This window comes from Geotrypetes seraphini, chromosome 1 (assembly GCF_902459505.1).
Source record: "Geotrypetes seraphini chromosome 1, aGeoSer1.1, whole genome shotgun sequence".
NCBI lineage: Eukaryota > Metazoa > Chordata > Amphibia > Gymnophiona > Dermophiidae > Geotrypetes > Geotrypetes seraphini.
This window is the reverse complement of record NC_047084.1, coordinates 432,683,002-432,705,459: the sequence shown is the minus strand read 5'-3', so window position 1 is coordinate 432,705,459 and position 22,458 is coordinate 432,683,002. Positions and strand designations below refer to the sequence as shown.

The 22,458-nt window shown below is 48.2% G+C and overlaps 1 protein-coding gene across 3 annotated transcripts in view; it reads left to right on the top strand.

Moving 5' to 3' along the window:
- The window catches only part of LOC117347916 (RNA exonuclease 1 homolog), a 189,737-nt gene that overhangs the window by 2,191 nt on the left and 165,088 nt on the right, over positions 1–22,458 (top strand). For all 3 annotated transcript variants that reach the window (XM_033919439.1, XM_033919436.1, XM_033919437.1), the window contains exon 2: positions 8,729–10,398. In XM_033919439.1, the coding sequence (XP_033775330.1) occupies positions 8,729–10,398 (1,670 nt within the window). The remainder of the gene's footprint in view (positions 1–8,728; positions 10,399–22,458) is intronic.

Here is a 22,458-nt window from a genome sequence, read left to right as displayed (position 1 = left end):
TCCCGCTGCTGGGGGGTTCACTTGGCAGTGGGAGAGATTGAACATATCTACTAGAGAATGACACAGGGAAAAATTCTGTCCCTGTCACTGCCCCGTCCCACCATCCTCTTCACCGCCCTGTTCCCGTCCCCGCAGCATCCATACAAGCCTCAGTACTGCAATATTTAGCTTATTCCTTCCTTATAAATCAAAGTTCTGGCTGCTGAACTAGAGAAAGAGATGTTCAGCTAGCAGGACTTTGTTTATGAATTTTTATAAACACAATTAATATACTACTTTATTCTAAAACAAATTAAATAAATAAATAGAATTTTTTTTTCTACCTTTGTTGTCTGGTTTCTGCTTCCCTCATCTTCTCATTCAATTCCTTCCATCCACTGTCTGCCATCTCTCTGCGTCTTAAATTTGCTCTGTTACTGTGCCTCTCCCGTCACCCCCCCCAATTGGTCTGGCACCTATCTTCTTCCTTCCGCTCCCCCATAGTCTGGCATCTCTGTCTTCTTCCCTTCCAACGTCTTCTCCTCACTCTCTCCTCCCCATTTCTCAGCGTCTTCTCACTCTCTCTTCCCCATTTCTCAGCGTCTTCTCCTCACTCTCTCTTCCCCATTTCTCAGCGTCTTCTCCTCACTCTCTCTTCCCCATTTCTCAGCGTCTTCTCCTCACTCTCTCTTCCCCATTTCTCAGCGTCTTCTCCTCACTCTCTCTTCCCCATTTCTCAGCGTCTTCTCCTCACTCTCTCTTCCCCATTTCTCAGCGTCTTCTCCTCACTCTCTCTTCCCCATTTCTCAGCGTCTTCTCCTCACTCTCTCTTCCCCATTTCTCAGCGTCTTCTCCTCACTCTCTCTTCCCCATTTCTCAGCGTCTTCTCCCCACTCTCTCTTCCCCATTTCTCAGCGTCTTCTCCCCACTCTCTCTTCCCCATTTCTCAGCGTCTTCTCCCCACTCTCTCTTCCCCATTTCTCAGCGTCTTCTCCCCACTCTCTCTTCCCCATTTCTCAGCGTCTTCTCCCCACTCTCTTTTCCCCATTTCCCAGCGTCTTCTCCCCACTCTCTCTTCCCCAGTTCCCTTCAGGCTGCTTCAGCGTCTTCTCCTCTCCATCCCCCTACCCCCAGCACCCTTTGCGCGGTCCAGCAGCTCCCTCTCTCCAGCCAGCCGTGCATCTCTCTCCCTCCCATTCTCTTGTGGTGAAACTGGCGATTTCTATAAGGCTATGCGCTGTATTACAGCCGGAGTCTTGAAGTCGCGTTGTGTTGCCTACAGGAAAAGTCTCCTCTGATGCAACTGGAAACAGGAAGTTGCGTCAGAGGAGACTTTTCCAGCAGGCAACGCGATGCGACTTCAAGACTCCAGCTGTAATACAGCGCATAGCCTTGTAGAAATCGCCAATTTCGCCACATGAGAAGGTAAGAGAGAGAGGGAGATGCACGGCCGGATGGCTGGCGGAAGAGAGGGGGCTGATGGACCGCACGCTCGTTCACCGAGCGTGCTCACCATTCACTGCTCCACGGGGTGGTGAATGGCCTTGTCCCCTATCTCATGGTGACCTTGTTTTTTTGGTCACCATTTCAGTGGGTAACAACCACTGTGTCATTTTCTAATATCTACCACTGTTATTGTTTTTTGTTTTTTTGTTTTCTGGGCATGTGCCTATCACCAGGGATGGACACATGTAAATTTAGCGAGTCTTCTTAACTCTCCGCCAACTTCATTTACATGAGCGTTTCTTGGAGAATGACTCGTTTTTAAAATTTTGCAGCTCATTTTTTAACATTTGCGATAGCAGCCCATTGTTTTTAATGTGGTTTTTGAGAATCTAGGCCTCAGTACACTAGGTGTTCAATCCCTTCCCGCAATCTGGGAGTTGCAGAAATCCAAACACTTTTCTAAGCACATGCTAGCGAGAGATAGAGAGCCCCCAGCAGTTTTCAGTTTCTGTAGGCAATCTGTGCAGATGTCTTTTGGATATGCTCTTCATCTTTTTCTTATTTTTTTGCTTAAAGTTCTTTCTTTCTTTCTTTTTTTTTTTGTGTGGCTCATCCATGAGACCCCATGTGGTGTCCTCTCCCTAATGAACTTCGCTGAAAACCTACCTATACTAAATTTAGAACTTCTTTTAAAACCTATTTAATTGAATTGGCATTTCTTTTGTCATATGGTTTTAGAGCATTGGATCATACAGTAACTAAATGGATGCATTTTTTTTTTCTTTCTTACCTATTCCTTTTTTTAATATCTGTACTATAATTATTGGCGTTCTTTTCCTTTTTAATTGATGTACACCGCACTGATGTTATAACAAAGAGCAGTGTATAAATAATAATAAACTTAAACATGCCAGCCTGTTTGGCTGGGGGGCCCCCTGCAGTGGTCGTCTGGTGCAAGGGAAATGGACACCATCTCAGCAGAATTGATTGATAAATAGGCTAGAACTGAGAGCGATCCACCTGGCTTTGTGAAACCTACAGTCGGTATTGGAAGGCAAAGGCCTAAAAGTTTTCTCAGACAATGCCACAGCAATGGCCTATTTCAATCAGCAAGCAGGCACCAGAAGCACATCACTCTAATGAGAGGTGAAAATACTGTTCACTTGGGCAGAAAGCACCGGCTGGCCATCACGGTGTCACATGTAGCCAGAATGGACAATGTGCATGCGAACTACCTCAGCAGACCTGGGAGAGTGGCTTTTGGCCTTGTGGGCATTCCAAGACATTGTTGGGCGTTGGGGGCATCTGACATTCGATCTGATGGCAATGGCATGCAACAAGAAAGCATCTTGGTTTTTCAGCCAAAGATACGAGACGGAATGCCCTGGGGCAACCATGGCCGAAGTCCAAACTGCTATATATGTTTCCTCCATGGCCCCTGATAGGCCGGGTAGTCCATCTCGTAGCATCACGCCCATTGAGGATGATCCTCGTGGCCTCGGATTGGCTCAGGTGTTCTTGGTATACAGATCTAGTACACCTATAAGCTGATGAATGTCTCTGTCAGAGATTACAAAGGCTAGGGGACACTCGATGAAAGTTACAGGGAAATACTTTTAAAACCAATAGGAGGAAATATTTTTTCATTCAGAAAACAGTTAAGCTCTGGAACGCATTACCAGAGGTTGTAAGATTGGCTAGCATAGCTGGTTTTAAGAAAGGTTTGGACAGTTTCCTGGAGGAAAAGTCCATAGTCTATTATTGAGAGAGTCATGGGGACAGGCCACTGCTTGCCCTGTATCAGTAACATGGAATGTTGCTAATCTTTGGGTTTTGGCCAGGTACTGGTGACCTGGGTTGGCCACCATGAGAATGGACTACTTGGCTTGATGGTCCGTTTGTCTGACCCAGTAAAGCTGTTCTTATGTTCAGGTGTATCTGGACTTGCTCACACAGGGGCCGATTGCTCTAGAAGATCCAGGTCACTTCGGTCTTACAACATGGCCCTTGATCGTGCAGCGCTAGCCAAGAAAGGATGTTCAGAAATAGTCATTACCACCCTACTGAAGGCCATGAAACCAACCATCCACTCTTTCGGTATATGCTAAAGCATGGGATATTTTTCAGTGCTGGTGCAATAAGGAGAATCTGAAAGCCCAACAAAGTCCCAGTATCTTTGACACGCAGCTCCTGATTGGTAAGGCCCGACTTTAGTGCAGGAAGAGACGGTTTGAGCATACAGCGAGTGATTTCCTTCACTCGCCGATGCTCCGGCTGTTCTCTCCTGCCTCTCCCGCTGCCCTCTCCAGTCTCCCCCATGAAAAACCGTATTCGTGGGGGTTCCTGGAACAGAACCCCTGCGAATTTCGGGGGAATACTGTATGCTTTATCATGCCAAAGAAAGGCTCTGAAGATTGTGGCCTACTCTGTATCTTCAAGTAAATACGACTCTCAAGGTTCCACGCTTTCGCATGGAGACAGTGCGATCAGTCATTGCAGCAGTGGCCTCAGGAGAGTTCCTTGCCTCTCTGGATCTCGTGGAAGCCTACTTGCACATTCCAATATTTCCAGCCCATTACAAATGCTTGCGGTTTTATGTACTAGAACAGCATTACCAGTTCTCGGCACCGCCTTTTAGGCTGGCAACAACTCCCCATACCTTCACCAAGGTGATGGTGGTTGTAGCAGCTTATCAGTGAAAAATGGGTCTGCAGGTACACCCTTACTTGGATGACTGACTTATCAGGGCTCCCTCATTGGCCGAGGGTCGGCGCACGGTGGATCAGGTGATCCAGGTGCTGGAGGAACTAGGCTGGATCGTGGGCTACAGAAAAACCGATTTGATGCCCACGCAGTCTCTTTAATATCTGGAAGTTCTCTTCTGCACGGCTGTGGGCTATGTCTATCTTTCAGAGGTGCGCAGACAAACTCTGTGCCCAGATTTCTTCCTTTCTGGAAGCAAGGGTCTCGACACTCTAGTGCAGCCATGACCTCTGGAGATTCTGCTGTATTGTCTTTTCTCCCTGGCCAATGATAGGCCAGGATATTCGGCGGATCACGGTCCATCTGGGCAGCGTCATTCTGGTGGCTCCAGATTGGCTTCGCAGACCATGGTACGCAGATCTGATGTGCCCATTCAAACCTGCTTATGCAGGGTCTGGTCTGCATGGAGGACCTGAGTCGTTTTGCTCTTATGGCAAGGCTCTTGAACACGCAGCCTTAGAATACAAAGGTTATTCTGATGTGGTTATTGACACTTCTCAAGTCTACGAAGTCGTCCACAATTTCTGCTTACACTAAGGCATGGAAAGCTTTCCAACACTGGTGTACTCAGGACCAGGTGGACCCTTTTTCAGCTCTGAACACTGTGATTCTTGCTTTTCTGGAAGCTGGAGTTGATAAGGGCCTCGCTGTAGCATCTGTTTGGGTTCGGGCTGTCTTGTTTTAGAGCTTGGGATTGCCATTCCTGATGTCGCTAGATTTCTGAAGGGGGCTCTTCGCATCAGATTGCTGGTTAAGCAGCCGTTCCTTTCTTGGGACTTCAACCTGGTGCTGTCTAGCCTCACCAAGGCTTCCTTTGAGCCCCTTCGGGATGCTTCCCTCTTGGACTTTGAGGCCTTTGTTGGCTGTTTGCAGTTGATTTTCTAATGTTACTTCTTAAGCAGAACAGTTGTTGCTGAACTTGATTGCCATGGGTATCCCTTCTTCATGTTTATGTAGTGACTCTGTGCTTGGTTACTAACTGTAGGTGGTGCTAAGGAGCCTAATGAAGTACACCAGAGGCACAGAGAAAAACAATCTGGAGTTGATTCCTTCTATAGATGGCACATGGCCATGGGGATACTACCCATCTGTCTAGAATGTCTCGCCTATCTGAAAAAGAGCTTACCAGGGTAGATACATAATCTCTTTTTAGATTCTTCAAAGGAACCCTGAGGCTTAGGCTGCTGATATGAGATCCCTTCTGTTTCTGGAATATCAACATCATTTTAGAGAGTCTTTGGAGGGTCCCTTTTATAGCCTTTGGAGAAAGCTTCTCTCATGGATCTTATGATCAAAGCGGTGTTTCTATTTGCAATTATTTCAGTCAGAAGAGTCAGAATGGCAAGCTTTGTCATGCAGAATACTGTTTCTGAGGATCACGGAAATGGGAGTGACCTTCCTTTTGTTAAAGGTTATTTTAGCATTTTCACATCAACCAGGAAGTCAGGCTACCAGCCTTTCAACCTACGGGTTCTAAGAAGAAAGACTAGACTTTAAAGCTGCAGGACGTCCACAAAGTTCTCTTGTGTTATCTGGAAGTGACTAATGATATTTTAATTATTGATTGCTTTTGTATTTTACCGTAGATTTTGTGGCTTCTTTGAATGTAAATCGCTTTGAACCTTTTTGGTATAGTTCGATTAATAAGTTGTGTATTAGATTAGATTAGGTAGATCAGACCATCTCTTTGTCCTAACGAAAGAGTCAACCTGAGGCAGACCAGCCTCCAAAGGCACCATTTCCTAGTGAATTTGGACAGTGATCTCCTCCATCTACATTGTCTGTCTGCGGCAAAAAACCGCCAGTGCTGTTGAAAGCATATTTGACCTCTTGGACGGAATTGAGGGTGATACCTCCGGAAGAAATAGGCAAATCTATGACATGGTCTTCCCTACACACTGTCACTAAATTCTATAGGGTGAATGTGGTAGCGCAAGAAGATTCCACTTTTGGATCCTCGGTACTGAAAGCAGTCTTCTCTCCCACCTGAGACTTTGGGGACTGCTTAGGTACGTCATAAGGTTCATCATACCATTCCTATTGCACTGGAAAAAGAGATTAGGTTCTCACCTTGATAATATATTTTCCAGTAGATAGGAATGGTATGTTGAACCCTCTGCCCGATAATTTCTGATGCACCTGTTTCTGTCTTATGCTATATGGTTATCTCCTTAGCTAAGACTTCTCTGCCAGTCGGACTATGGGTTCAGGATCAGTTTGTAAATAGAATCTAGAGAGAATTGAGCTCCACTGATATTCAAGCTGTTGCTATTATTTGATGTGCTTTAATGTTCAGTGGTAATATTCGTTCTAATCTAATCTTCCATTTGTGAGTCGCGCATACCTTTACAGGCTCAAGGCGACAGATCAAAGAGGAAGGGGAAAGTAGTGGGGGAAGGGACATGGAGAAGAAAGAGGAGGAACCTAGAAGTAGGGGGTGCTATATAGAATTGAAGACAGTTAATTGTCAAACTGGTGAGTCTTCAGGTTTTTTCTGAAAGTAGTATACTGTAGTTTGTTTCTTTCCTGATGGTTTCTGGTAGGTCATTCCAGGTTTTTAAATCCAGATAAGTTAGCAGAGAGTAGAAAATTCGTTTGTAGTGGAGGTATTTTGTGGATGGCAGGTTTAGTTGGATTCTGTTAAGGATTCTATTTGATGTCGACCAAGCAGTAGAGAATAATTGAATAAGAGGGGCTGCTGAGTTTCCATATAGAATCTGGTGTAGCAGGGGTGCCCACACTTTTTGCCGTGCGAGCTACTTTTAAAATGACCAAGTCAAAATGATCTACCAACAATAAAAAATACTAAAAGTATACCCCCTCTACACGCTAAGTGCTAATGCACCCATTATATTCTATGGACGAATTAGCATTTAGCATGTGCTAAATCTTCTAGTGCACCTTAGTAAAAGACCCCCCATATTTATTTATTATATATTCTGTGTGCACCTCTTCTGTCCTCCAGACCTTGTTCCATTCCCCAACCAACATCTCTCTCTGTCCCTCCAGGAGTCCAACTTTTCTTTCTCTCTGCTTCACCTCTATTGGCAACATGTCTCCCTCCTCTGTTATGATTGTGCATCTCTCTGTTCTTCCTCAGGGTCTTTCCCCCTCTGTCTGCACCTCTCTTCTGTCTCCCCTTTGTTTCAGGTTTCTCCTCTCTATCTTCCTTCTGCTAACATTTTGAGTCCTCCCACCTTTGGTTCAGGTCTTTGTCTCTCTCACTATGTCTTCCCCCTCCCCAGGGTCTGGCATCTCTCTTTCCTCAGTTCAGGGTGTTTCCCCTCTTTAATCCCTCTGGTAGTCTAGGATCTGCCCTGTCTTCCCCCTCCCTTTTGGTTCAAGGCTGCTTTCCCCCTCCCCTCCTTAAGGTCCTTTTGTCTTCCTCCCCCCGATCCAGCGTCTCTAAAGCAACCCCCATCCCACCTCGCGATGGGCACAGCCTTACCTCCTCCGCTGCTTCACACACACAGTGACTGTCAGGACCTTGGACCTCTTGATTGCAACTGTCCTCGTTTCCGTTCTTCCCTCTGAGCCTATCACAGTTGAAAGTTAATTGCAGCAGCATGCAGAGAAAACATAGCTGGCTGCCGTCAGCCTCTAGAGCACGTTCTCTCTACCGCGGTCCCGCACCTCCTCTAACGTCATGGGCGAGACTGCAGCAGAGGGAACGTGCTACAGAGGCCAATGGCAGCCTGCTATGTTTGCTCTGCAGGCTGCCGTAATTAACTTTCAACTGTGATAGGTCCAGAGGGAAGAACGGAGGATGCTGAGGGGGAAGCGTGTCATCTGAGCGCAGAGCGCCCGGCTAAAAGATGCTAAAAACGCTAGATAGAACACTGGCTCAGCAAACTACTGGCATTGCCTTTGCGATCAACCGGTAGATCGCGATCAATGTTTTGGGCACCCCTGTGGTGTAGGATACATGACGATTTGAAAATTATCCGTGATGAAATTGGGAGCCAATGTAGTTTCCTGATGAAGGTTGTGATTGAATTATATTTCTTCAGGTATACATTGCAGTTTCATTATTGACTGTTATAACGTTATATGAGTAGATCAGAACCTTGGTTTCGGGGAGTTCCCTGTGTCCCTCCTTAGCTCTTTTACTCTAGAGCTCTTGCATGCTTTGGAACAAACTGAAGGGAGCAGCAGACTCCAGGGAAAAGTAGGTTTCAAAAGCTGTCATTGACATCTCTCTGCAGTATGCTTGCAAGAATGGACAGAATACCCTAAGGTTCAGCATACCATTCCTTTCTACTGGAAAAGATAAGGTAAGAACCTAATCTCTTTTTGTACCAATATTTCAGTGTATTTGGACATTTATCAATTGTTTTGACACAAAGAAAATTACATTTTTAGGTGTGAAGATAATGTATTAGAAGCTGATTTTCTGAGCAGAGTTGGGGGGTTTACAGAGTAAGTTTATGATAGCTTTAGAAAATCATCAAATGCCTGTGCCATATTAGACAAAAATTGAAATTCATTTCTGAACAAAGTATTTTGCACTTTTTTAAACTAATTTATTTTCTGGTTACAGAACTTGAAAGAATTAATAAAGAAATTGAGGCAGTGAAGACAGAAATGGAAGAAAACCAGAAGAAACTTGTCCAGTATAAGCAGGAGGCAAAAAATGATGAAAATATCAATATTGGTACTAATTTGATTGACATAAATGGAAATCATCCATGCTGTGCAGATGAACAGCATATTGGAGATTCAAAAGGCAGTCATAATGCAACTTCTAGCAGCTCTAGGAAAGTCCTTCACTCAGTTTCTAGTGAGAAATATGTTGTTGATCACCGCTGTCCAGCAACTGACCTGGAATATGACCCAATACTTAACTACTCTGCAGACCTTCTTAATTCCTTTACCAAAAAAGAGGCTGAAAATAAGTTAAAGCCTAAGCGTTTTAAAATTAGTGGACATGAAAATGGAGGCAGCTCCAAGTGTAAAAGATCAAGAACTGCATCACCAGTCAGGCTTGAAATAAATCTTCAAGAATCTGATGACGATACCCTTGTTATTGATGTCCCACCATTAAAACCTATGTCTAAGAAACCGAGAATAAAGAAGAACACTGACTGGAATCGGAGGGAAAAAGAGTGTCATCTTGTGCATGAAGAAAATCCTCCAAATAATAATTTACTGAAAGAGTCTATGAAGGTGATAGAGACAAGCAAAATTGAGAAAAACATTGCCTCTGGACCAAATGACAGCAACGACTTGAACAAAACAGTTGCAGTTCAGAAACAGCAAAATATGCCATTGATGCAAAATATTTATCTGTCAGCTGTTACAGAAATGAACACTTTCAATGAAAGTGATGTTAATCTTGATAATACAAAATATTCTTCCATACCTAAAATGAGTAACATTTGTTTAGCACAGAAAGATAAAGGTCAGCTTGTGCATGAAGAAAATCCTCCAAATAATAATTCACTGAATGAGTCTATAAAGGTGATAGAGACAAGCAAAATAGAAAAAAACATTGCCTCTGGACCAAATGACAATGACTTGAACAAAACAGTTGCAGTTCAGAAACAGCAAAATATGCCATTGATGCAAAATATTTATCTGTCAGATGTTACAAAAACAAACACTTTCAATGAAAGTGGTGATAATCTTGATAATACAAAATATTCTTCCATACCTAAAATGAGTAACATTTGTTTAGCACAGAAAGATAAATGTGAAAATGATGAACAAAAATGTGCACAATCTGAAAGCATACAAACTGATCTTCAGCAGGCAAAAACAGGGCATAAGAACTTCTGCAATAGCAAAAGGCCAAAAATCAATGCACATCGAGACAGTTCTAAAGAGGGAATGTCACAAATGCATGCTGATTTTAAAGTTAGGGATTTAGAAAAAGTTAAAGGCATGTCAGGAAGTAAAAAAGCTACAATACTGGATAGTACACATCTCAATGAAACCACATCTTTAGTAGACCAATTAAGTTTCTTTAACAGTGTTCCTTGTGAAACAGAAGTGACACACAGCTTGTATAACAAGGATGGTAATGGTGCTTTATGTACAAAAGTCAAAGAAAATGAAATCATTGTATTAGATTCATCATCTGGAGACTGCACAGATGTTTCTGATCATGATGCGGAAGAGTCCGATTCAGATGACCCCATGGAAGAATGCCTCCGAATTTTTAATGAATTTGCTGAGAGTGAATTACAGAAGGAAGAACTACCTAAGCAGGTAAAGTCTGAACATCATTGGATTATAGATTGGATTGGATTTTAGATTAGATGACTTAATTTCTAGTGTAATGTGTTTACTAGTTATGAATTCTAGGATTATGTACCTGAACCCACAAGTTGCTTGCAGAAAGCTGTCAATCATCTTTCAACTCCACCTCCTTCCCAGGAAGCTGCTCCTTCCCCTTGGGTTTTTTTTTTTTTTTTTCTTTATTCAAGTTGCTCAGAAATGTTTCTGATTTGCTCTGTGATTTTGTTATTTTCAGGCTTTATGTTTTGTTTGTCTTTGTGTTCAGTTGGAGGCTTGGTGCCCAGAGGTTCCCACTTCTGGGACCTCTGCCTGGAGGAAGACGCAGACTTGCACGGCAGAAGTCTACTGCTTGCAGGATCAGCCCTTGGGGGCACTGAACTAGCCCCATACTATTTTCATATTTTTTGGAGCTCAGGGGCCGTCCCCTGTATAGCTGCTCGCATCCCTGATTTATCAGCAGCTTGAGCGCAGGCTGTTTGGCTCTGACTTGGTTGTGCTTAAAAGTAGGGCAGCTGCTTGATCCTCCACCTGTCACGGCGTGAGGTTTTCTAGGGACATTAAAACACTAAGGTCACCATGGACCAATGCAATAAAATATTTTCCTCCAGAAAAAAAAGCAAAACAGTTTATAACTTGAAGAGTTGACCATTTTTCAATGTTAATGTATGTCATTACTTTGGAAACTTCCATAACTTTTGATCCTTATTTTTATCCCAGGACAAGCAGGCAGCCTATTCTCACATAAGGGTGATGTCATCCACGGAGCATGGATGCGGACAGCCTCGCAAACAGACTTGCTTGTAGAAACGTAGAAATTTCAAGTCAGCTGCACCGTGCATGTGCGAGTGCCTTCACGCCCAGTGCAGGGCGAGTCCTCTCAGTTTTCTGCAGAGCCGAGAAGTCCGTCTTTGACACTTTGCGCCAAACTTTTCTAATTCGTGCCTTCTCACCGCGGTTTGTGTTACTTTTCGTCGCGAATCGCTGTGTTATTTCTTTTCTTTCAGTTTAAAAAAAAAACAAAGACTTTATTTTTTCTTCGTTCGACTGGCGGGGCAGGCCGCTTGGCCGCAGCCTGTGGGCTTCGACTTCACTGCGGTCATTTTTCCTCCTATGTTCTGGCCAGCAACGGGCTTCAAGAAGTGTAGCCAGTGCCAGCATGCAGTTTCACTCACAGACCCACACTGTTGGTGCCTCAAGTGCCTCGGGCCTGACCATAATTCTAAGTCATGCAAGCGCTGTGCTACTCTTCAACCTTGGGCCCTTAAGCGTCATGGGATTTTAGTGGAGAAACTGTTCGGGATGGACTCTTCAGTCGCACCTTAGACTTCGAGCACGGCCTCGGTCCCATCTTCCAACAAGGATCCTCCTGCTTCCACCACTCCGACCTGGAGCCTCATCAGATCTTCTTTGTTTGGGACGTCTCTGACCTCGAGTAAACCTGCTGTGTCTTCCCCTGATCTTCCCTCAGGGCAGATACCTAAGCAGAAGGTTCCGGCGGTGGTCCTCAAGCTTTCCAAGACTTCTAAGTCGAAGCACATCTCCACTGCCACTTTGGAGCCTATAACCGCAGCAAGTGGTCCGGTTTCAGACGCGGATCCATCTTTGCTCTCCATCCATCCTCACACTCCATTCAAGGAGTAGAGTCTTTGGGAGTGCTTTGAGATTCCTCCATCAAACCTCCTAAGTTTTGATCTACTGCTTCTAGCCCTATACATTCACCTGTAGCATTGCCTACTTCCATCTCTCCTCGAGACCTGCTTCTACACACCACTCTCATCCTCGATCGAGGCCTTCATTAAGGCATCCATCCAGGCATAGGTCTTCTTCCAAAGAGCAACCTTCTTCATCTAGGCCTCATTCCAGACCTTCCAGCTCTCCCAGACGACCGACTCCTCGATCGAGGTCTCCGCTTCCAGACCTCAAGGACTCAGCTTCTTCCATTGCCTTGTCCAAGTCTCCATATTCCTTTAATGGTCATTCTTTAGCACTCTCCAGACCAGTAGAGGTTAACTTTACGAATGGGTATATATCTAATCATGACCAGCAGGTGGAGACTGAAAACAAAACTTTGGGACAGTATATCCTAGCCCCTCCTCTCTATTTCCCTCAGTCTTCTTTCAGTCTCCAGCAGGTGTTGATGTGATCTGTACCCATCTCCCTTGGTAGGGCTGTTGGAATTTGTTTAGGGGGTTTATTGTCCCTGTTTTTGGCCGGACGGAGCTTGGACGGACTCTGTTTGGGGGTTCGTCCGACCTCGGGGGTGTCAAACCCGGCGGGTCTCGAGCGGGGTCCCTCCCCCCACTTCCTCCACCTCCCCATATTTTTTTAGAGGAGCCTCAGCAGTAAGCCTTGCCCCCTAAATCAAGCAAGGCATATTGCTTAGAGAGCCTGTGGAGTCTGTTCTGTAAAAAAAAAAAAAAAAATCCTGAGGTAGTGCTGGTCTGGAGGGTTGTATCCCTTTAAGAACACTGTATTTTACTGTATTTTTCATCTAACCGGCACTTTTTTACAGCTAGGTCGCGTATGGAGCAATGAGCACTTCTAAAGGGAAAAAGTGCTCATTGTGCTCCAGACGCGAGGCACTCGCGGCCGGCCTGTGCAAGCGGTGTTCAGGCCGGTGCGGTGGAGGAGCTCCGTCGGCAGCGGCTGCAGGCGCCCAGAGCTCCCCGCCGATGGTGCCTCGCGAGTCGGCAGGGAACGGTGGAGAAGCCCGGTCTTCTCCGTCCGCCCACGGAGGGATTCCCCGAGCCGCCGACGGTCGGGTTTTAGAGGATTCCCTCTCAGCTGATATTTTGACAGCTGATGCCGGCTTGCCTGCTTTAGCGGCTGAGACTATTCAGGTCTCTCAGCCGCTGCAGGCTATGGAGGGAGCTGTTTTGGCGGGAAAGACGCCATCTTCTCTGTCTGGCCCCTCCATTTTGTCTTCCACCTCAGGTGACCTTCCCCCTGTTTTGTCTAAGCAGGGGCAGGTTTCTGCTGGGTCCCCTGCTGTGGCAGGGAGTCCCTTGGGACCCTCGGGGGGTTTTTCCCCTGATTTTTTCTTTTCTTTATGCAAAGCCTATTTTCAGGCGGCTGGGGGTCCCGGTTGCGCCCAGGGGGTTTCGGGGGGTGGGATTTCCTCCGCGCTCCCTGCGGCTTTGCCTCTCTCGTCTGACGTGACGTCCCCTCCGCCGCCTCTCTTGTCCAAGCGTCCGCAGGTGTCGTGGGACGAGGATTTGTGGTCGGAGGAACGTGTCGGTCTGGAGGAGGACCTGGACCCTTCTGAGGAATTCCAGGACCCTCTGGAGGGGACGGAAGCTGGCGGCGGGTTGTCGGGTTTCCCGTTCTCCAGTGACGAGGCGTCCGTGGTGCGCCTTTTTCAGAGAGATGAGCTGCCTGACCTTATTCAACAGGTTTCTTCGGTTTTGCGTTTTGAGGACGCGCCGCCGGAGACTCCGCGTGTGGGGGACCCTCTGTTACGAGGGATCCGTTCCGTTTCCCGCTCTTTTCCTATGCATCAGGATATTCGGGATATTATTCTTGAGCAGTGGAAAACGCCGGAGACGCCGTTTCGGCTGGCGCGCAGCATGGCTCGCCTGTATCCCATTCCTGAAGGGGATCGGGCTACGTTAGCTTCGCCAGTCGTAGATGCGGTGGTCTCGGCTATTTCCAAGCGGCATACCGTGCCTGTTGAGGGCGGTTCTGCCTTGCGGGACTCTGAGGAGCGCAAATTGGAGAACATCCTTAAGCAAAATTTTCAAGTCTCTGCCTTTGGGGTCCAGGCGGCTATTTGTGGGGGACTGGTCGCTCGCGCCGTGTTTCGGTGGGCGGAGCGGGTCTTGGATCGAGAGTCTGATGACTGGTCTCTGGTGGATCAGGAGGTGGCGAAGATTGAGATGGCTGCCTCATTCCTCTCTGATGCTCTGTATGACTTGGTGCGGATCTCGGCTAAGTCTATGGCTTTTGGCGTGGCCGCAAGGCGTGTGTTGTGGCTGCGCGCTTGGGCGGCGGATGCTGCGTCCAAAGCTAAGCTTACTAAATTTCCCTTTCGGGGGTCGTTTTTATTTGGAGAGGACTTGGATAAGTTGATTCAGACTCTGTCGGACTCGAAAGTTCCCCGTTTGCCGGAGGACCGTGCCCGCCCGGCGTCTCGGGGGGGTGCGGCCCGGGGGCGTTTGCGGGAATTTCGCAAGTATCGCCCTGGGCGTGGGGCTGCTTCTTTCCAGTCTCCGGGGTTTTCCCGGGGTCGGTTCTTCCAGCGCATGCAGCCCTTTCGGGGGGCCCGTCGGGGGGCAGGGAATCCCTCCGCCGGTTCCCCCGCTTCCCGTCCTGCACAATGACGCCTTGCCGGCGCCCCCCTTGGTTCTGGTGGGGGCCCGGCTGCGCGACTTTTTTCCCAAATGGGCCGAGATCACGTCCGATCAGTGGGTCCTGGAGGTGGTGCGGGACGGTTATGCCCTGGAGTTCGCCCGCTCTCTGCCGGATTTTTTCCTCGCTTCTCCATGTCAGACTCCTGGGAAGACGCTGGCGTTTCGCCAGACCCTTCAGCGCTTGCTAGATCTCAGGGCAGTTGTTCCAGTGCCCCCCCCGGAGTGGGGCACGGGCAGGTACTCCATTTACTTTGTGGTGCCCAAGAAGGAGGGGACTTTTCGGCCCATCCTCGATTTGAAAGGGGTCAACAGGGCTCTCAAGGTTCCCTCTTTCCGTATGGAAACGCTGCGGTCGGTCATTCTGGCGGTTCAGCCGGGGGAGTTTCTCACTTCTCTCGATCTGACGGAGGCCTACTTGCATGTTCCCATTCGGGCCTCTCATCAGCGTTTCCTGCGCTTTGCGATCTTGGGTCGGCACTATCAGTTCTGTGCGCTTCCCTTTGGGCTGGCCACGGCTCCCCGGACGTTCACCAAGGTGATGGTGGTCGTCGCGGCAGCCTTGCGGTCAGAGGGCATCCTGGTACACCCCTACCTGGACGACTGGTTAATTCGGGCCAAGTCGTTGCAGGAAAGCTGCCGGGTTACGGCTCGGGTGGTGGAGTTTCTCCGGTCGCTGGGCTGGGTGGTCAACCTTTCCAAGAGTCGGTTGGTTCCGGCTCAGCGTCTGGAGTACCTCGGGGTGCTGTTCGACACCTCCTTGGGGAAGGTCTTCCTCCCAGAGGCCCGGGTGAGCAAATTGCAATCTCAGATTCGCCTGCTTTTGGCGTCCCGGTGTCCTCGGGCGCGAGATTTCCTCCAGGTCCTGGGGTCGATGGCGGCGTCCCTGGACGTGGTGAGGTGGGCGCGGGCCCACATGCGTCCTCTCCAGTATGCTCTGCTCCGGAGGTGGTCTCCCCAGAGGCACGGGATGGATGTTCCGGTTCCCCTGCGAGGCTTGGCGCGCTGCAGTCTGCGTTGGTGGCTCCGGACCCCTCACCTAGTTCAGGGGGTGGGTCTGGATCTTCCGCGGTGGACGGTGCTCCTTACGGATGCGAGTCTCCTGGGTTGGGGGGCCCAGTGCCTGGGTCACTCAGCTCAGGGAACCTGGACCACGGAGGAGGCCTCCTGGTCGATCAACGTGTTGGAGACCAGGGCGGTCCGGCTGGCGCTGTTGGCCTTCCACTCCCTTTTGTTGGGCAAGTCGGTCAGAGTCCTGTCGGACAATGCCACGGCGGTGGCTTATGTCAATCGTCAGGGGGGCACCAAGAGCACTCTGGTGGCGCAGGAAGCGGCTCGGCTCATGGTTTGGGCGGAGTCGCATCTTCTGGACCTCTCGGCCTCTCACATTGCCGGGGTAGAAAACGTTCAGGCGGACTTCCTCAGTCGTCACTTCTTGGATCCGGGAGAGTGGTGTCTCGGCGCCGAGGCGTTTCAGTTGATAGTGCGTGCTTGGGGGCAGCCCCTGATGGATCTGATGGCTACAAGTGGCAACGCCAAAGTACCCCGCTTCTTCAGTCGTCGCAGGGACGGTCTGGCCGAGGGTCTGGATGCTCTGGTCCAACCGTGGCCAACGGAGGGGCTGTTGTATGTGTTCCCTCCTTGGCCATTAGTGGGCAGAGTACTGCTTCGCATTGTTCGCCATCCGGGGCTGGTGGTTTTGGTGGCTCCGGATTGGCCTCGTCGTCCGTGGTATGCGGATCTGGTGAGGCATCTGGTGGCGGATCCTCTTCCTCTGCCTCTCGGGTGCGATCTTCTGACGCAGGGTCCCATTCCCATGTTCGACCCGTCTCCCTTTTGTCTTACGGCTTGGCTCTTGAAAGGGGCCGCCTGAGTAAGAAGGGATATTCCGACAAGGTGATCTCTACACTTTTGGGGTCCCGGAGGCTTTCTACCTCTCGGGCTTATGTACGGGTTTGGCGTCTTTTTGAGGAATGGTGCCGAGCGCGGGGAGTGGTCTCTTTTCGCGCTTCTCTGCCTAACATTCTAGAGTTTTTGCAGGATGGCCTGGATAGGGGCCTGGCCTGGTCTTCTCTCCGGGTTCATCTGGCGGCCCTGTCGGCTTTTCGGGGGCTGGTGACAGGTCAGCGTTTGTCAGCCATTCCTGATGTGATTCGCTTTCTTAGGGCGGCCAAGTTGATCAGGCCTCCCATAAGGCCCTCGATTCCCTCTTGGGATCTCAATCTGGTTCTCTATGTTCTAGTGCGCCCTCCTTTCGAGCCGTTGGATGGCTGTTCGTTGAAGGACCTTACGCTGAAGTCGGTCTTTTTGGTGGCCATTACTTCCGCTAGACGGGTGTCTGAGCTACAGGCTTTCTCTTGTAGGGCTCCCTTCCTGGAGTTTTCGAAGGAGCGGGTTGTTTTGCGGCCTGTTCCTTCCTTTCTGCCGAAGGTAGTTTCTCCTTTTCATGTCAATCAATCGGTGGTCCTCCCGGTCTTGGGTAGTCGGGAGGGTTCTTCTGAGCAACGACAGCTGCGCAAGTTGGATGTCGGTCGGGTCCTCCATGCTTATGTGCAGCGGACCCGGGATTTTCGGAGCTCCGATCATCTCTTTGTGCTTCTGGCGGGTCCTCGTCGGGGGGCTGGCGCTTCTAAGGCTACTATTGCGCGCTGGATCAAGGAGACGATTGCTTCCGCTTATCTTCTGAGTCAGAAGCCGGTTCCGGAGTTTCTCAAGGCTCATTCCACTAGGGGTCAGGCGGCTTCTTGGGCTGAGTCGTCGCTCGTGCCTCCGGTGGATATTTGTAAGGCTGCGGTTTGGTCCTCCTTGCATTCATTTGTTCGGCATTATCGGGTAGATGTTCAGGCGCGTCGGGACGCGGTGTTCGGTGAGCGTGTTCTGGTATCGGCCCTTCGGGGGTCCCGCCCGTGAGAGGGACTGCTTTGGTACGTCCCATTCGTAAAGTTAACCTCTACTGGTCTGGAGAGTGCTAAAGAAGGAGAAATTAGGTTCTTACCTGCTAATTTACTTTCTTTTAGCTTCTCCAGACCAGTAGAGGTCCCCACCCTGTCTGTTGTTGTTGTTGTTGGGGCTGTTGCGCGGGCAGTTTTTTGGTTTTTGCTGCGGGTTCTAGTATTTTTCTAGGGCCGGGGAGAATTGAAGAACAGCGGCTGTGGCTCGGCTGGCTTAGCTGGCGAGCTGTGGGGACCTTCTTCCTTCGGGAATTTTCTCCTCTGCATTTTCCAACAGCATTTTTGGGTATGTTCTTTGTTACTCCTTTCGGAGTATTGTTTTTTCTCTCTGTTGTTTTCCAGTTCTTGGTTCTGCTTGGCTATTCGGCAGACTGAGGGAAATAGAGAGGAGGGGCTAGGATATACTGTCCCAAAGTTTTGTTTTCAGTCTCCACCTGCTGGTCATGATTAGATATATACCCATTCGTAAAGTTAACCTCTACTGGTCTGGAGAAGCTAAAAGAAAGTAAATTAGCAGGTAAGAACCTAATTTCTCCTTTCTCCAGAGAGGCTTTGCCTCCGACCCAGGCCGCCTCGGGGTCATCGCGTCTGTCTCGAGGCAAGGCCTTGGTGGATCAGCTGTCTTTCTCTGCTTTTCTCCGACAGATGGCTAATGACCTGGAACTTCAATTAGATGCTGGTTCTAAGTACTCTAAGGAGTACCTTGAGGTCATGCATCCTTCAACCTCCTGCAGAGTCACTTAAGCTTCCTTTTCACAAGCTTTTGTCTCAGACTTTCACATGCTGCCTGGAGACTCCTTATACCATTTCTGCTGTTCCAGGCAAATTGGACTCCAGGTATAAAACTCTATATTGCAAAGGATTTGAGAATTCACAATTGTCTCACCAATCCCTTCTTGTGGAGTCCTCCTTAAAGAGATCCCTTCCTTCCAGAGTATATGCTACTGTTCCTCCTGGAAGGGAGGGGAAAACTATGGATAAGTTTGGATGTCGTCTTTTATCAAGATGTTATGATGTCCTCCAAAGTCCTTAATTATAATTTTAACTTTGTTACTTATCTCAAGTTCCTCATTGACCTACTTCCAAAGTTTCTCAATTTCCTGGATACACAGAAGCACTTCGAATTCCAAGAAGTTATTGCTACTCTGTCACAACTCAGATTTCTTCTTCTTCAATCCTCTTATGATGCCTTTGAGTTGTCAGTCAGGGCCACTGCTTTCTCTGTAGCAATGCGCTGCTTGGCCTAGCTTCGTACCATTGACATGGACCCTAATCTTCAGGACCGCCTGGCTAACATCCCTTGTGATGAATCCATAGAGGCAGCTACCAAGAAACTGTCTGAACATGAAAAATCTTTTGCTTCCATTGTCAGACCAAAGCCTAAGCCAGCTCCTGTGAAACCTTCACGCCCTCCTCCAATTTTCCAGAGGCGTTGTACTCCGAACAATCGAGCGCCTCCCAAGAAACAGAAGCAACAGAAACCTCAGCCTTCTGCTGCACCTAAGTTTGCGCAACCTTTTTGATATTTAAAACAGAGCATAACCTCTATTGTTCTGTCTGTGTCCTCTCTTCCCCCCCCCCCCCATAGGAGGTCATCTCCATTATTTTTATCACCGATGGGAGACAATTACATCTGAACTCTGGGTGCTGTCAGTCATCAGGGAAGGATACTATCTTCATTTCACTCAGGTTTCACCAGAGCTTCCTCCAAGAGAGTATACTTCAATCCATCCCAGACCGCCCTTCTTCTTCAGGAAGCTCAAGCTCTGCTTCGTCTCCGTGCCATCGAACCAGTTCCTTTGGAACAGCAGAACAGGGGGGGGGTACTCCCGTTACTTACTAATTCCGAAGAAGACGGGCGATCTGCGACCCATTCTGGATTTCAGGGCTCAACAAATTTTTAGTAAAAGAAAAATTTTGCATGTTGTCCCTGGCGTCCCTTTAACCCCTTCTAGATCAGAACAATTGGTTATGCTCTCTGATCTCAAGGAGGCTTATACTCATATTCCCATTCATCCGGCCTCCCATCAATATCTCAGATTTCAGGTGGGGAATCTGCATTACCAATACAGAGTGCTACCCTTTGGCCTGGCTTCATCTCCCAGAGTATTCACCAAATGCCTGGTGGTGGTGGTAGCAGCAGCAGCTCTAAGGAACCATCGTCTTCAGGTGTTCCCCTAACTAGATGACTGGCTCATCAAGGATTCCACATCTCAGGGGGTTATTGTAGCGACCATAACGGACTATGTAGTTCCTACAAAGTTTGGGATTCGAAATCAACTTTCCCAAATCCCAACTTCAGCCCTCTCAGAATCTACAGTTCATCGGAGCTGTTCTGGACACTATCCAACTCAGAGCATTCCTTCCGCAACAACGTCTGGAAGCTCTCCTTCAACTCTGTCAAGCAGTGTCTTCCCACTCTTCAATCTCAGCGAGACACATGATGGTACTCCTAGGTCACATGGCCTCCACAGTACACGTGACTCCTTTTGCCAGATTCACCTCAGAATTCCTCAGTGGACTCTGACATCTCAGTGGACGCAGGCTTGCGACCCACTCTATTGACACATTACAGTCACTTCTTCGTTGAGACAGTATCTCCGCTGGTGGATGCTCTCTTCCAATCTCTCCAGAGGCTTGCTGTTTCAAACGCCCCCTCATCAGAAGTCCTCACAACAGATTCTTCGACCTACGCTTGGGGCACTCATCTCGATGGTCTCCGTACTCGAGGCCACTGGACCAGTACGGATCGTTAGTGTCACATCAATCTGTTGGAACTCAGAGCAATCTTCAGTGCTCTCAAAGCTTTTCAACATCTTCTTCACAACCAGGTAGTCATCATTCGAACGGACAAGCAAATCGCCATGTACTATGTCAACAAGCAGGGGGGGACAGGATCTCCCTCCCTTTGTCAAGAAGCTCTGAAGGTTTGGGATGGGTCAATCCTTCACAACACCTTCCTCAAAGCTGTCTACATCCAAGGGGCGAAAAACAGTTTGTCGGATAAATTGAGTCGTCTTCTGCAACCTCACAAATGGACACTCAATTCCTCGCCTCTTCATCACATTTTTTCACAGTGGGGAACACATCAGATAGATCTCTTTGCAGCTTCCCACAAACTGCCCCAGTTCTGCTCCAGGATATATTCTCCTTATCACCTCGAGGCAGATGCTTTCCTACTGGAATGGACGAATCTTTTTCTATATGCATTCCCTCCATTCCCTCTCATTCTCAAGACTCTTGTTAAGTTGAAGAACGATCATGCCACCATGATTCTGATAGATCCTCGGCCGAGAAAGTCTTGGTACTCCCTTCTACTTCAACTCAGCAGCAGGGAGCCATACCTTCTACCAGTTTTTCCGTATCTGCTTATACAGAGTCAAGGATCTCTGCTTCATCCCAACCTGTAGTCTCTACACCTGACAGCTTGGTACCTCTCAACATAACTCCTCTTCGGTTTTCTCAACCTGTAAGAGACATTTTAAAGGCTTCTAGGAAGCCTGCCACTAGACAATGCTACCACCAAAAATGGACTAGATTTTCTCCTTATCTTCTGTTCTAGATTATCTTTTGCACTTATCCACCTCTGGCCTCAAGTCTACATCGATCCGAGTCCATCTTAGTGCAATTGCTGCTTTCCATCAGCCTATTGAAGGGAAACCCCTCTCTGTTCATCCGGTAGTTTCCAGATTCATGAAGGGACTTTTCCATGTCAAACCTCCTCTCAAACCGCCTTCAGTGGTTTGGGATCTCAGTGTTCTTGCTCAATTGATGAACCTCCATTTGAACCAATATCTACAGCTCATCTGAAGTATCTCACTTGGAAAGTGGTGTTTCTCATTGCCCTCACATCTGTTTGAAAAGGCAGTGAGCTGCAAGCGTTAGTTGCTTATCACCTTTCACAGTTTTCCATCATGACAAGGTGGTCCTCCGTACTCATCCTAAATTCTTACCTAAAGTGGTTTCAGAATTTCATCTCAATCAATCTATTGTACTACCAGTGTTTTTCCCACGGCCTCATTCTCATCCTGGAGAATCAGCTCTTCATACTTTGGACTGTAAATGTGCTTTGGTCTTCTACTTGAAACACACCAAACCACACAGAACTGCTCCTCAACTTTTTGTCTCCTTCAATCCAAACAAGTTGGGACATCCAATCTCTAAGCGTACCATCTCCAACTGGATGGCTACTTGTATCTCTTTCTGCTATGCCCAGGCTGGATTACAACTACAGAGTTGAGTCACAGCCCACAAAGTCAGAGCAAAGGCAGCTTCAGTGGCTTTCCTCAGATCCACACCTATTGAGGAAATTTGCAAAGCTGCTACGTGGTTCTCGGTTCATACTTTCACTTCTCACTATTGTCTGGATGTTTTCTCCAGACGGGATGGCCACTTTGGTCAGAGAGTATTAAAAAATGTATTCTCCTAAGTTGCCAACACTCCCACCATCCCATTCTGGTTAGCTTGGAGGTCACCCAGATGTGAGAATAGGCTGTCTGCTTGTCTTGTGATAAAGCACAGTTATTTACCGTAACAGTTGTTATCCAGGGACAGCAGGCAGCTATTCTCACAACACACCCACCTCCCCTGGTTGGCTTCTCTGCTAGCTATCTGAACTAAGGAGACTCGCCCTGCACAGGGCAGGAAGGCACTTGCGCCTGCGCGGTGCAGCTGACTCGAAACTTCTACGTTTCTACAAGCAAGTCTGCTTGCGAGGCTGCCCGCATCCGGGC